This window comes from Grus americana, chromosome 7 (assembly GCF_028858705.1).
Source record: "Grus americana isolate bGruAme1 chromosome 7, bGruAme1.mat, whole genome shotgun sequence".
Taxonomy (NCBI): Eukaryota; Metazoa; Chordata; class Aves; order Gruiformes; family Gruidae; genus Grus; species Grus americana.
Genome location: NC_072858.1, coordinates 9,435,182 through 9,451,434, shown reverse-complemented (window position 1 = coordinate 9,451,434; position 16,253 = coordinate 9,435,182). Strand labels below are relative to the sequence as shown.

Here is a 16,253-nt window from a genome sequence, read left to right as displayed (position 1 = left end):
CATTCTTCTCCCACATAATCAAACACCATGTAAGCTGTGCAAAGTCTCTATCGATTCCTTTAACTCGCAGTTTGCCCAGAAGAGCTGCAACTAAGTGATACAGGTGAAAAGGCAGAGCAAAGGCACAAGAAGTTGAACTCACGCAGGGATCTGTTCCTGCACTCTGCAGGCAAAGCCACTCCAGCTTTAGCTCGGGAGGCAGCAGAGATCAGTGCCCCTTTCCCACAGCATCTCCGCTGCAGAAGCAGCCAGCCTGTGGCCGCTGTAGAAGGGTCCAATGTTATTTCAAATAGCAAAGTGCAATCCAGTCCCCTTCCACCACCAAGACATGTGGGACTGGTGGGGGACCACGGGAACAGCTCAGGTTAGACTAGCAGTTTGTGACCCTAACATGTCACTGTAGAAGCATCCTGTTTAATTAAAAATAAGGTCCTCCTTCCTCTGAGAGAGATTACTCTAATGATGCCCCTTTCCAGCCCTGGCTATTGCTGCCATTGTCTAATAACTACAATCTTAAAGACCACATACTAGTTGCTGCTTATAACACAAAGCAATATGATTTGTTAGTGTTTTTTAAGTACAGGGTATGTCCTGAAGAGCCTCCATCCTGTTAATATGTGATATAAGAGGACAAGAAGTAGAAGTGAGCAGAACAAGACCAGGAAGCATCGCAGTGGCTGCCAAAGGGCTGTTTGGAGCAGTTGGTTCCGAGGGTCAGATCCTTGCGTGCAAGGTAAAGGACAAGGCCTGAGACAGCCTTGCACAACACATTGCTACCAAGCCTTAGCCAGAATCAAACAGACAGTGGCAATCTCCTACCGCTTAAGTCAAGCAGCCCATTAAGTGGAAAAGATTGATTTCTAATATTCTTGCTGAAGAGAAAAGAAAAAGGCAGAAAACACAAGGGCACAACCCTGTCCTTATGTTTCTTGAAACACATTCTCAGGAATCCAGGGCACCCAACCCAGAAGTAGCGTTGATGAAATTTCCTCAGTACCTGCCAAGTCGCAAAATATTTTTAAATCACTGCCAATTCAAAGCCGTGCCTAATCCAAGTATTCAGTGCTGGGGGCTCGAGCCTTCACAGAGCACAGTTTGAGGTACGGGCACTTTCCAGACTCACAGTTTTCACAAGGGACGGGATATGAGACAGGAATTAGGCAGACTAGCTACTTTAAATATTTTATCTCATTACCAACTTTACACATATTTTATTTATAAATATTTTCAGCCGTCTCAAGACCATTTCCTATTCAATCCCCTCTGAATTCACCAAATCAACTGGCTGCTCAGACAATAAAAATACATATATGTTTCACATACAACCAGGAATAGAGGCTTCTGTACTAATGCTACTAGAACAGAAGTAACAAAAAAATTTAACTGCAATCCACAAATAAATTGCACAACAGAATTAGACACCAAGGTCTAAAATAATAGCAAAAATATCCCTCCATCCTCCTGAGCAACCCTGAGGATTAAACTGGCCCTGCAGCTAAAGAAAAGGCAGAAATGTGTAGTGCACTAATGCTGTCTTTAACTGCTTCTGCCATCAGAATTAAACCTCCTGCAAATGCATTTCGGTGTGACTTTATTCTTGTACTGAAAGCAACAAAAACCCAAGAAATTGAAGTCAGTCATACTGGTTCAGCAAAACCTAGCTGCAAAGAAAAATCAAACTAATACCACAGAAAACAAGGTAAAACAAAATGAAATTTTCCTTTTTCCTTATACCACTTCAGAGAGTAACATAGTTATTGCACAGGTAGATAGCCCCAAATAATGTTTAATACATCTGTCCAAGGCAACAGGATTATCTTCTCCCATGTAAGAATTCTCAAAGATACTGAGAGTAAAGAGAGGGAAAAAAAAAAAAAAAAAAGACCTTCACACAAATGAAAAAATGAGCAAGCACTATGTCTATTTATACCAAGAAATATAGTTATCCAAGCAATAAAAAAAACTAAAACAGCAAGAGAGAGAAGAAAAAAAAAATCATTCTAACATTCAAGTTCACACATTACTTGCAGTAAAATTACTCTGTACGTGCACCTTTTTCACTTCTGACACACACAATTTACTTACTCAAGACGGCAGGTTGACGTACAAAAACTTCAGCTATTTACTGTAAACTTGAGGGAACACTTCATCCACATAATGGAGACCAAAAATCCACATGCATATCTTTAATTTCTTTACCTAAATGTCCAAAACAGGCAGTCATCTTCTGGGCATACTGACACAAGCCATTCTCACTGCAGGGTTCCTCACCAAGGACCTGTTCACTCATTGCTTCGGAAGGAGCCGCCTTTCTCTGCTAAGTCAACCAACTACTGCTTGCTCGAGACTGATAAGACAACAGAGCTTCCTCTTCCAGTTTATCTCCATTAATAATTCAGGTACTACATAAATTTTGCTGAGCTTTAAAAACCGGTAGTGCAAAGCTACTTTGTGGCTTTTGAAGTAATCATGTTTTAGTCCTTAAAAAGTATCTCAGCTTGTTTCATTCCAATAGTTCACAGAAAATATTTTTAAATTGCGACAAAATCCATTCTTTTGCTGCACAAGGGGAAATATTGTTGGGATTATGCTCAGATCAGTGAGATATTTAAAATATTCACCCAGCTCAAGCCCAGAAAGAGAATTACCACCACTACTGAAATGTGTTATAACACACTCCAGCAAGCAGACCTGTCCACTGCTATAAAAAGCATCACTAGCTCATCCTATATTTACCATGTACCACTTCTCAATGCTATATATCTTCTGGGGTCTAAAAACAAAAAAAGAGCCCATCATCATGCTTTCTGCTACTTTCTAGCAAGTGTATTTCAGAAGAACTAAGGCACCACAGCCAGAAGCAAGAGAAGAGGGTTTTTTCTCAGCTCACTCACTGGAGCATGAAGCCCATCTAATCTTGTTGTTATCTTGGCTGAGAAGAAAAAAACATGAGAACTGACTCAGAAGTCCTGCTCCTGGCCAGCTGCAGTGGCCACACATACCTGTCTCTGTTCCGCTCTTCAGAGAGAAAGGCAGAGCACTGTCAGACTGACTAGGGGAGAAAGAGCATAAGAAAATCCACCCCAAATCACACAATCAGTGACATCTACTTAGCTAAATACTTGCACAATGGCTTTGGCTATACTCTCTTGACTCAGGTGACCACTACCAGTCAAGAATAGGTGTTCCTCATAAACAAATACCCTCCTTGTCCATCGCACTTGTTTTTTCTCCATTGACTTAACGCTTGTGGCTTCCTCACTAAGATCATATCCACTCATGAATACATGTTTAGTAGGGAACATATAATGACTGCTGATGTCCATATAAGCACTGTTACTACTAAGTAGACACTTTACAATGATATCTGTGCTAGTACATCTAGATGTAAATTTTACTCACAACAGATTGAAAAGTCCAAGTTGTTAACATTTACTATTATTTCAACAATTTATTGTCTTTAAAAGCATAAGGTATATTTTAAAAAGAACTGAGGGGCATTGGTATCTTTTATTGTGCTAAAGGCTAAGAAGAATCCACATAGATATCAATTCTACAGTCCACAGGTCTCTACCAAGTTAACTAGTTTCAACCCAGACAAGGTTCCATATGGTGAGCTATACTACTGCCCAGGGCAGGAGGAACATGAAGCCCCCAAAGCCACAGGGCATCTCTATACTGGCAAAAAAAAAAAAAAAAAAGAGAGGGGCTTACTGAAAAGGGCTAACTCAGGTTAAAGTCCTATCCAAGGTAAAATGATTTGTGTTATAACTCAGCTGAGCAACCTAATTAAGCACGAGTCTCCCATATAGGCTTGTTATCAAGCTGCCAAGTCAAGATTTTTTCTTCACTTCTATTACAGCTGACATTTAACTATTCATTAGCTAAACTCCATCCAAAACACCTGTTTTTGCAGCACATGCATGCAAAACACAGTACTGAAGAACTGTTACGAAGACTGTCAAGTTCATGAAGTCACTGAATGTAGTATGAAAGGACAGTAGCAAGTTCAAGTTTGAATAGGATGAAGCTACATTTGCATCATCTTACACTGCATCAAACATTAACTCTTTGAAAACCCTGATCTCCTGAGGTGGCCACTGCAAATTGGATCTCAGTTTTATACATTAACAGCAAGATTTGCATGCACCAACTATTTTATTAAACTAATTCAGAAATAAGAAAGCAAATGTTATTTTAAATATTGATTTCTTCTTGGTGCTCATTGCAAAACATACATGAAACATCGCTTTGCTCTGTATTCTTCTCTTACAATTTGCAACCAAGAGAAAACACCAGAGAAAACACAACTACATTTCTGTCTCAGACTTAACTAAGACCACATGGTGACAATTTCCTTTCCCAACTGATGACATTTGCAAAATCTTTCAGCTGAATTAAGGCATTGTGCTCAGCTTCCTGTTATCAACTACGTATGATAACTTCCATGGCACACGAGCCTTTGATAACAAAAGACCAGCTTTGCAGCACATTGTAAAGCTGGACAGGCAGCATAACAAGCTCTTGGGAATGCTTTTCCCTTTGCTGTATGTTCAGAAATTGAATCTGACTCACTTCCCTAAAGCCAAGCATCCACCAAGTTTATCCTTCAGTGAAGCTGTGCATATAAAGATTAAACAAACAAAAATATCTAAACAATATGCTTGAGATTACATCTAATCATCTTTTTTTCTTGGACAAAAGAGAGAGCAACACCAGCCATTTACCATCACGTGCAATTATTAGCTGGGCTGAAATAGTACACTGAAGAATCAATCACCAAATAAAATATTTAAATGATGGTGGGGGAAAAAAACCCAATAATGTCAGTTAGCAAAGTACTGTCTACTACCTCTGGAAGACTTAAGACATTCCCTTCAAGCATCAGGTACTGGGCACCGTCAGGGATCAGATACATATCCACTGGAAATGAAAGACAGGTTTAAATCACTTTCACAGCTACATCGTTTCTATATTGGATAATCGACTGCAACTAAGAATACTGCAAATAAATAAACATAAATTGTTTTTAAAAAGCATCTGTTATCATAGAATCACAGAATGGTTTGGGTTAGAAGGGACCTCAAAGATCATCTAGTTTCAACCCCCTTCCTGTGGGTAGGGACACCCCCCCACTAGCCCAGGTTGCCCAAAGCCCCATCCAACCTGGCCTTGAACACTTCCTGCTATAAGGTCTCCCCGGAGCCTTCTCTTCTCCAGGCTGAACAACCCCAACACTCTCAGCCTGTCCTCACAGGAGAGGTGCTCCAGCCTTCCGATCAGCTTCGTGGCCTCCTCTGGACTTGCTCCAAAAGCAAGCATCAAAACTATCTGTAGAACTTCAAACTCACTAACATAAAACAAAATACTAACACTTTCTACATTACTGTTCTGTGAAACTTGAAAAAAAACCCCAAAAACCAAACAACTTTCATTTTCCTTGTAATTCCCAAACTCACTTATTGAAGCATTTTTAAAATCTACCAAAAGATTTCTCAAATTATTTTTCTACCTTCTGCAGGAAACTGGTATCTGTGAAGGTTATCCAGTTTCATTTTAACAATTATTTCTTCTACCAGGTTTAAAGCTAAAGCAGAGACAGACAACTAAATCCCCAGCTGTGACACAAACTGGGCCGTGTCTTTGGAGGCAGAAAGCTGAAAATTCATATATTTGGAACTGGACCTTCATCTGCCAAAGGAACCAAACTAAGTGGCTTCATCACTCCCTTTCCATCACTTGATCTTCACGCGAAATGAATTCTGCGATCAATTCTGGCTCCAGCTGTCCTTTAACAAAATAAACAAACAAAAAAAAAATTCCCTTTACTGAATCTTGAAGTGTCCGTGCTTTCTAACACCTATGCCTAAAGGCATTTTTTTCACCGAGGTCTCCATTCCATGTCCCGCTGTGCACTGTTCATGGCTGGCTACTGCCACTACCCAGAAATGAAATGCAACTTCTGTGGCACTGCACCCGCAATGCCGATTTATTTTCCTGTTAATGACCAAAGGCCTCAGGTATGATGTTACAGTCAGAGAATTCTAGTGAAGAACGTCACCAACAGCCAGATGAATTACTGCCATATCCAGAACAGCCTATGGAGACCCTATTCTACTTGATTTAAATAAGCAGCAAAAGTATTTGCTGAAATCCACTTTTAGCATTTAATGCAATCACAGCTACCAAAGTATCTGCCTCCATAATCAATTATTTAATTTATTAATAAATAGTGAAATTAATAGTAAGAAAGTAAGACTGAAGGGCTGGACTGCTAACCTGGGATTTGAGAAACACGCAGCCTCTGCTCACCCACAGACTTGCTGTTCATCCCTGAGCCATTCCCTTAATCTCCTCCATTGTGTTTTCCCGCATCACTTTCCCCCTCAAAAGGGATTTGTAACAATAGGTACATTAAAGACTGAAGTTTTCAGATTCTGTGATAATGGGAACTATAGAAGTACCACAGACAATAACACTAGGGAGTAACTGGTCAGCTCTAAAAAGAGGTCATGTAAAGCACAGCTGAGTGCTTCTCCTTGATCTTAATTACCTTCCAACTTCATTACCATTAGTTCTTAATGGTTTTCCAATAGATTGCAGCCCTTATTTAACACTACAAGTGCTTATTTCCCCTGGAGAATCATGTTACCAGATAAGGCAAACATAACTAACTCTGTACATCTTCTCTGATCTGAAAATTCCATTTTTAGCTATTCTGCCCCAAACAAGCAAAATCACTGTTAGTCTGGTTGCTGTGAGTAGAGTGCACAGTTATCAGGTTATGACAAAAGGCGTGATTCAACCAAAGGCTATTTACCTTACTTTATCAATTCCAATGTTTATTTCAGACTAGTCATGGAAAAAACCCACCTCTGTCCTCGACTATTTTCAGACACAAAATAACAGCGTGAGCATTAATGGATCCGTCTATTGCATTATTACAAGATGAGGTGGCTCAGCATTTTATTTCCTGGCAGCACAAGGCTAATCTACTGATCTATAATGTCAAGAACACTGCACCATGTATTATTACAGCAAAACCAATCCTTTTTACTTACACGTAGGAAAAAAACCCAACTGTAATTGCTGACAACTGATGCAATTTTGTAGGTAGGATATAGTGAGAGCTATATGAAATATAAATATAAAAAAATGCCGCACCTCCAAGACTCTGTATGTCTGAACAACTGACTCAACAACACAATTCAAGTGCTCGTCTATCTCAAAGCTTATAAATAATCCCATGACTTCTGTGGGGCTGTACACTTTGCTTGAAGTTAAAGAGATGCCTAAGCCACTCTAGGGAATAATTAGCAAAAAGGATCCTGGCAGAAGCTGGCAGTCCTTCAGATATTCAGTAGGAAACTGTTGTTTTTTTTTTTTCCTACACCTCAGCAATGTGTAGGTATCTTTTATTTAAACAGATATTTGAGAAGCAAGTAAGTACTGTGGAAAAACATTTAAAATTTTTAATTTTCTTCTACTTATGGTCATTACTATGTAACAGTTCAGCCTGTAATAGCCTGTAAGGAACCTCTTAAAGAACAACAATCAAAATAAACTGAAAAATCAAAACTAAATGACATTAGCTAGAGGCCCCAAGAGTTAGAGATGGTTCATTAAAATAGCTCCCCATTGTGTCTCATTTTCATTTTGCTTTTCCAGACAATCACAAAGGTAGCTTCAAGTAAGCAAAGACTTTCAAGACAAATGTAATTCCTTTAATCAGATGTTTTTTCTTTACTTTTCCTTTCTTGAACTTTGACATTTTTCTTCCAGCTGAGAGGAGAAACTCTTTGTAACATTCTCTTCGCAATGTAGACTTCATAGTAACTTAGACAGAAATAAGCTGGGGAGCGAAGAGATCAAAGTTGAAAGCTCAGTGTTCCTTCAATCCTCATATTTATTTCTTGTACCTTTATAAAGAGTGATGTGCTACAAGCATGACACCAAAGAAAGCACCACTCCTCTTGTTATGTATTAAAATAAACTGGATATTATTATACTCTCTCTTCTAACAAGTCTCAGGATTACAGAAATATACACAGCAGCTTTACTCAAACGCTGAACAAAGAAGAAAGTCTTCCCTAGGTCACTGCAGGACTTCCTGAACATCTTAATTTAACGTTCCCCATTCTCTCCTAACAGTGGATCTTCTGCTATAGATGTAGAACCAGCACACATGATCATAAGAAGAATTAGGTATTTCTCTTGCTGCATCAAACTCTCAAGGTCTCCAACATCATAGCCATTCTCGGAGCATGGTGTAACTCTAAAAGGATAACTTTTGCAGCCATACTGCCCTCTCCTAGCTTCAGTGAAGCCCTAGAGAAGATTCCTTCTTTGTAAAATAAGGACTAATTTAAGTACCTACGGGCAGCCAGTACAAACTTTTTGTCAATGTCCGTCAAAACTAAGAATAGGAGGTTACCTTTCTATATAGTGGAAAGTATGGTGCTGCTACAGGATGCCAGAAATGACATCAGATCAGTTAATCCACCGCCAACATTCCTACTAAAAGCAGCTTTAAACATGCTGCGTTGGCTAATCTTTGTTTTGTAATTAAATAAATCCTACAGCACTGCTGAACCCTTCCCCTTGTGGTCAGCACTATCTTCTGGTTAAATCAGCTGCACGCACACACACGAGTGATCAAGAGCCGTGTTAAAAACTAAGAAACTGTCAGTTAAGCAAAATGATGACTATGAGCAGCTCACTTCTCACACAAGGATCACTTTCTGTACAGGCAAAAATGAGGCCTGGACGCATCTGAAAATACATGGTTGGGGCAGATGAAAGGCTTGGAATTTAGTTCAATTTATTCATGACAGGAAATGACATATAACGTTCCATATAACTACTAGTATTTGATAAACTGAAGTTTTGGTCCTCTTGGGTATCCCATGGTCTCATTTTGCTTGTTTTTTTCTTGATAGTAAAGAGGAATCTACTCAAATAAGCTCTGTAATCTGGCACCAACAGGAAAAACGACAATCAGAGAACCACATCAAACTTCCAAAGCTGACAGGACATTAAAAAGGAGAAACGTGTCCCTGACCTGATGACAGGTACAGCTGGGTTTGCTCTTCACCAGCGCCGCTCAACACAGAACAGGCCTTATCTTACGATATTTCCCTGGCATGTACAAGGTTGTGAAGCTCTGCCTATCAAACCCTATGAGAGTTATTCAAAGATAATACTAAATCAAGAGTCTTGATCCTGCAATGGAAGTGGGGGGCGTTCGGCATCTAGAAAGCTACACTTTTGGAATAGAAAGCAGGAAAAAAGGTCTCACAATACTGGGAAAAATTGTTCCACTGGTGGTATCAACTATAGGAATGATGAATGAGTCATATGGAATAGCTACAAAGAATCTCAGATCACTATGCCAACTGCTTGATTGATATTTACCATATTATATTTGCAACAACGATTTACAGCAGTTTTTCTTCAGCAAGAATTTCTTGATCTTATCCTGTCACTGCTTGACCAAATTCCACTTGTTGAGGTTATTTGGTTTTGCCAGTTAAGGTCACATGTGTTGTGGGCAACTAACAAAAGTAGTTTTTCCAGCAGGTGAACTTTAAACAAGAGTGTGGGGGTTTAATTATTTTTAAATAAACTGTAACTAAAACATAACATAGAGTCAAGATGGCCCTGGCCATCTTGGAGAGAGAATCTGCTGCTGCATGCTTACTCATCATCACAGAGTCTCTACACTTCCTGGTACTTAAAATACATTAAATGTTGCATGTAGATAGTTACTCCACAATGGGTGATCTGATTCTTCACTTTATGGAGAGTGCAAACAACTACTATCAGCGCATACTAGGAGGTTGGTTTGTCTGCGTTTTTAAGTGTAAACACTCCCTCAGTCTAGAGCAAAGCTTAGTTTTCTTTTATTTGTGTTGACACTACCACTGTGGTACTTGTTTAATATACAGATTTACCACTGACACAAATCAATGACCAAAAAAAAATCCCTTTTCCAGTTAGTTCAGCTTCAGGATCCCTTCTGGTATTAACACTCTCTACGCATCTTCAATCTTTTGGTAGGAGTTTTTCCCTGGTAAGATTTAGGAATAGTTCTGCAATTGAGAATAGCAAAACAACAACAAAAACAAAAATTAAAGAAAGTAGGCAAGCCAGCCAACCTGTCAGGCTGTGCTAATAAAAATTGATTGATGAATTTCTTCTAGCAGTACTGAGCAATTTTTTGAGATGAATCAGTTAAAACAGGTGCTGACCACTACAGGATTTATCAGTAGGGAACCTTATGTTATAAACATATGTTGTGCATATTTTCAGACTGAAACTAGTTGGCAGCTTCCAGTTATTTCCTTTTTAACTATGAATGAATGACAAGATAATGCATTATTTTGTAGTGGTTTTCTGATTTTTTGTTATTGAGTTTTTTCCCCACATTTATGCTTCCTTTGGAATCCAAACCCTCCCAGTACTTTTCCTAGAATCAATTAATTGATTCTGAAGAAGTAAAAAATTTCAGTTCTCCAGCTGCTTACTGGATTATCATCAGAATAAGGTCAGGCCTTCCAACTCAAAATAGACAGCCAACAAAAAGAACCAGTGGATCATTTTTCCAGAATGTGAAAGCCAGCACGCGAACCTGATTTAAAACGAAAATAAACCAAACCAATCTGTTTTCATTACCCACTTTAATGAAATGACAAATAATTATCCCCAAAAGTATCTCTCAATATATATTAAGATTTCAAAAGGGCCAGACTCTCAACCTCCTCCTAATGCTCGGGAAGCGAAAATACAAACACCGCGAGAGTAGCGGGGAGAAGTAAATCTTCTCTCCTGTACTTCATCAGCATGGCAGTCAGGAGTTCAGCTACTGGGACACAACAGCGAGAAGAGATTTCCAAAGCCTCACAGGAGATCACCTGCACTAGCCAAAGCAGGCACAGATATCAGCAGGAATTCCCCAATTCTCAGCATATCTGGTCAGGAACAAGGACCAGCTATTCAGCCTCAATATAACGCATCCCCACGGGACTTGGACAAATGTTCGTTTGAGCCGTACGTTCATGCAATGATACGGTAGTTTCCCACATCACAACGATATAGGAGCAGCTGATTTCAACCAAATGCTGTTGTATTGTACTTTCGTGGAGATTAATTTATACTAATGTAATAAATCCAAAATAGTACTTTAAAAATAAAATAGTAAAGAAATGAGGAGGGAAAAAGAAGTAATTTTGCACACCTAATTCAGCACACATTGAGAGAAACAACAGAAATAGAACTGTTGTATCTAGTTCAACATTAGGTTAAGTGTTTGGCCTACGAAGACTAATTAGCAATGGAAAAAACATTTTTTGATGTTATAAACAGTTGGTAGAGAGTTTAGGTTGTGGTTTGGGTTTTTTTTTTTTTTTTTAAGGTAAAGTGATACTTTTCATAAAGAGATGTACGCAGTTCTTTAATACGTCTACCTCCATATTTTTTAAGGTCCAGAGCCATAAAGATAGATGATATCTGTGCAAGACATTATTTTTAAGTGACAAATATTGGATTAGACAATGCAAAGAAAAAAAATAAGATTTACTTCTTCCAGCTTTAACCCCTTATGTCAAATGGGTACCCCAAGGGTTTATTTATCTGTCCAAGCATAACAGAGAAAGCAACTACCCACACTTGAGTTACCCAGAAAGCTAATTATATCTTTTCTTTTTTTTATACTTATGCCTCTTCCCCCGCCTTTTGCTAAGATGTGGCATAAAAAGAGAGAAATGTTTACTAAACAAACTGAGATTTGCATGCCTCTTGGATGCAAAGAGTATCCACTTGGTATCACTTTGCTGTAACTCACCACCAAAACTGTGCTGAATGTGCTTTTGGTGCTCAGAAGCAAAGTGCTTCGAGTCTAGTAACCCCTTGCAGGTTGCTACACGCTGGCATTCTGTACTGCACAGTCATACCTGCAGCACCTCTGAACAAGGAAAAAGCACTGCTCACCAGCAACAGCTGCTCGACGTCCTGCTCAAAAGCAAACAGAAATGACAGACGCTTGCAGGACAGCCAAGAACTTGTAGGTGTGCTCAGTCAGTAAGTCACAGATTGTACAATGCTTCCTCAGGTTAAATGCCAGAGCAAGCTGCCCTCAACAGCACCCCATAACAGATCAGTTATCGGCTTTTCATTCAAAGCATTAATTAACAATACTTTGAACTTTTACGCCACCTTCCATTACAAAACTCCAAAACCTCTTTATGCCTACCCCACAGCAACAGCACGCTGTCATCACCTTTACCTAGAAGACAGAGAAACTGCAAAACAGAGCAGTGAAGTACCTCTCACAAAAATACACGTGGAGTCAGAGCCGGATAACAAGCCTGTTTAATTCCACTGAGTTATGCTCTGCTCCTTATATTAAAAATATCCAGTCCAGGGGAGAAACACATGGATGCATGCACACGCCGCGCGGCCATGTAACAAAGTCCACTGTTCATAAAACACACCAGACTGGGAAGGTGTTTAACTGTTAAGTCAGTAAAGAAACACAAACTAAAACAAAGAAATTACTCTAACAATAAATAGCCCAATTTCAGTCCCGCAGAACTTCCTCAGCCTGTTTTCCTTCTGTAAATCCAAGAACTAATGTCCTGTGGATGGCTTAACCTGTGTAATTTATCAACAGAGATTCACACAGCAGAGCTATAGCCCAGGACAAACCTTTGCCGTTTGCGGAGCCCTGATGTATTTCTAGTTCCATTTGTGCTTTCAAGCAGTAACGTTTCTGGATCTCAAAAGCTACAGCCTTTCCGAGTACAGATGACAAGCTGGAGGAACAACCGAGATCCTTCAGAGGTGGCTCACTCTATGGCTTTACTCCTAGTATTTCCTGGGTTGAACAGTACTAAAGGGAGTGGCTGGAGCAGAATAGGTGTGTCTGTGTTCCCAAACAGTTTAAAGGAAGAGTGAGTATTTTCCTCTAGATATTCCATTAGTCATCAGGACCATGGTATGTTGTCTTTCAAACAGTGACCTGGTCCAATGTATTGACAATCTAAAGCAGCTGATATTGATAACTTACTTTTTCATACAAAAGGATCCTTACCAGCCTCAAAGGCTGACTGCAAACAGCCTTGATTTTGTCCTGAGACTGTTTTCTTTCTATTTTACTCTGTGTCTCATCTCCACTGCTTTTCTTTTATGGATATATTGCACCCAAACAAAAGAGTAAGAGCCTGTGGAAGATGGGGATCAAAGAAACACTGCTACCACTTTCCACACACACTTACAGCAGGGAAAGCCAAAGCCCCAGGCATCTCCCCTAGGTTCCCACAACACCCCACACGGACAGAGGCAATGAGGCTAAGTGTAGACTTCCAGGCATCTCCTTCCACGCAGTTGTATATATCCAGAGACAAACTGTTCCAGGAGCAGCTGAAGTAATGAATCTTTTTTTTTTTTTTCCTGATAGATTTGTGTCCAACATCCTCAACACCCATCAGGTTTGCCCTACCTCTATGTAACATCTCTTGGCAACACCATTCCCAGAAATACTTTCAATTCCCTTCCACGCTTCTGCTTCCCGGGTTCCTCTCCATGTCCTTTAAATCCATTCACAGACCCAATAAGTTTTTCTTCCTTAACTGCTTCAATTTCCACCCATACCTCCTAAACTGCACACTCCTTCCTCATCTTTCTCCTGTACCCCAACTACTGGTTTTGCCTTTAAGTTCTGTTTCCCTCAAAGGAGGAGAGAGGGAAGGCTACAGAGCAGTTGTATAACCCTCATGTCCTAGGAAAGGAGGCCAAAAAGCAGCCAAACACAAGGTGCAGAAGCTGGCTACTTGCAGCCCTCCCTAGAACACACTGTACTCTGCACGTTCTTATGGACTGAGAGATGCTGCTGTAACAAGAATCCCATTTTAGCCCTAAGATTTCACTTTAGATGACACCCCACACACACTATTTCTCCTCTAAACATGTATGAAAAGATGCCAGAAACATACAAAAACTTTTGAGTTCCTGGGTGGGAACTGCTAAATCAAATCACATTTTTAGCCAACTACTTTTAATTCCCTGCTTCAAACACTAAATCCTGAATTTCCTGAACTCTTGACTTCATTTTCCCCACAATGAATCGTCATCTTCTCAGCCAGCTTGTTAAAAATATACACTCATACAGACCCACAGACAAATGTAAACACAGGCACAGAATCTGGTCTCTCTTTCTTCTCAGTCTGGCATTCTCCTCCTCTGGCTTTATACATTTTATTTGCTGCCAAATTAAGTGGAGTGCAGGACAGGGTGTTCATTCCGTTTGGACTTCAACACGCCTGACTGAAAATGATTAGCTCATCAGAAACACTGCTTTCTCTCCACCCCCATTCTTCCTTTTAATAATCAAAGCTCTCCACACTTTAATTGCCATTACTACCACTCTGATGTGGTAAGCAGATACAATTATTCCTGTTCTACAGACAAAAAAATAAAGCACTGCATTCCCAGGAAGTGTTGACCACTTGCATTTATTTATTTTATTTACTCTGCTCCTAGATACCACTGTGTATTGTGTATCTGTCTCAGATAAAATGGTGAAGAGGAGCTCTACGGGTCCAGAAATAAGTTCTTCTGTCCTCAGAGACAAATTCCTGGAGTATGCCAGTGTGACTTCTGCAGTTAACCACATTTATAACATTTTTGTTTAGGTGAAGAGATGAAAGAGAAGGAAGATGAGAATGATTCAATATGCATCTACATATTGTACAAGTCATCATGCTCACAGCAGCTATGTATTATTAGTAGCTACAGCATTAGATGCTATATTTGAGCCACACAGTAAGTCTTCTGTATGGCTCTGTATGTACATACACATCATCTCTGTAATACCACTGATTATATGTTGATTTTCATCTATGTTAAATTAACTGAGCGTACCTAGTAGTTCAGTACACAGTGTGAGAAGTGATCACTTCTCACACGTTGTACCAGTCCTGAGTCTCATCTCAGTAATTTCTGTACACGTTTCCTAACGCTGAAGGTCTAGCCTCCAGAAACTCTGGAGAGTTCGAAATCCGCCACTGTGCTGTCATAAACATTGTATGTTGTTCCCATGAAAAAACAACACGCAAATCTCACCAAGTGACAAGACTTTGAAATACTGCAGTCATTCTGCTCAGCAGAGAGATGTTTTTGTTGGCTATTAAAGCTCAGCAGAGACTTGCTGGCTATTAGTTCTCCAGCAATTTCATCGGATTTAGCTTATTCCATCCTACACAGTTCTCAGGCTTATTGTTATTCCTACAAAGCGATGGAGAATAATCAATCCCTGTGCTGCAAGGGATATGCAGAACTACACCGGTGCCAGAAACCAGAAAGACAACAGTGTTCTCCATGACTCCATTACACAGACCAACAATCTGACATTTCTTAAATTTAAGAGTTCATTTGTGTGCTCTTAATTTTCTTTTAATGCCTTTTTTTGCCTCCAGACTTCATGTAACCCAAACAGAAGCACCCACTACCTACTATCAGAAAACCTACTAATCGAGAATGTTATCAGCCACTTCAGCCAGCCATGGATTCATGGGGCAGCACATTCCTGTTGTGTCTAGTGGGAGACACGCAAGGCATCGCAATTTCTCCTTCGAGTTTTAAAAGCAGTTCTTCCTAGACAACATTAGACCATTTTAGCTCAGCCTGCTCCCTGGGAGATTTTATCCCTGTTGAGTTATTCTTTCCATATTACAGATGAGGAAAACACCAGGCAAAGTACGTGATCTGTCCAGGACCACAAAATTCTACGCCCAGCTGAGAAACTGAGTCTAGGTCTTGTGAATCCCAACCCAATGGTCTAGGCATTACACCTGTTTAAAGAAAATTATGTAAAACAAAACCACAGAAGAAAAAAAGAGACTTAAGGAGACCAGTAAGTTCTTATCAAAGGAAAATAACTTACCCTGTTCCTTCATAGCTTATCTCCTTATTTCTTCTCACTCCAAGCCCCACATAAGAGAAAATGCCACTACACAGCGTCTGCGGATGCCACAGCCTTTTCACCGGAGCTGGTTCGTAAGTGACAGCAGCAGAACCAAGAGATCACAGGAGGAAAATTACAGGCAGACTCTTCCTCCTTACTTCAGCAACTTCCCTCACCTCTCAATCTAGGCTGAGACTCCTGATTGCTAGTAACTCTTCTTCTCATTTACAGCTTCCAGTGGTGACTCCTCCAGAATTTTTTCCCCATCCTGTGATATTATTGCGTCACTGTC

At 39.9% G+C, this 16,253-nt stretch overlaps 1 protein-coding gene across 9 annotated transcripts in view; it reads right to left on the bottom strand.

Moving 5' to 3' along the window:
- Window positions 1–16,253, bottom strand: part of ABLIM1 (actin binding LIM protein 1) — a 221,054-nt gene that overhangs the window by 145,025 nt on the left and 59,776 nt on the right. For 3 of the 9 annotated variants that reach the window (XM_054832641.1, XM_054832639.1, XM_054832640.1), the window contains exon 1: window positions 12,706–12,823. The exons of the other annotated variants lie outside the window; for them this stretch is intronic. In XM_054832641.1, the coding sequence (XP_054688616.1) occupies window positions 12,706–12,745 (40 nt within the window). In that variant the 5' untranslated portion in view covers window positions 12,746–12,823. Of the gene's footprint in view, window positions 1–12,705; window positions 12,824–16,253 lie in introns of those variants that run through there. 9 annotated transcript variants of the gene reach the window in all.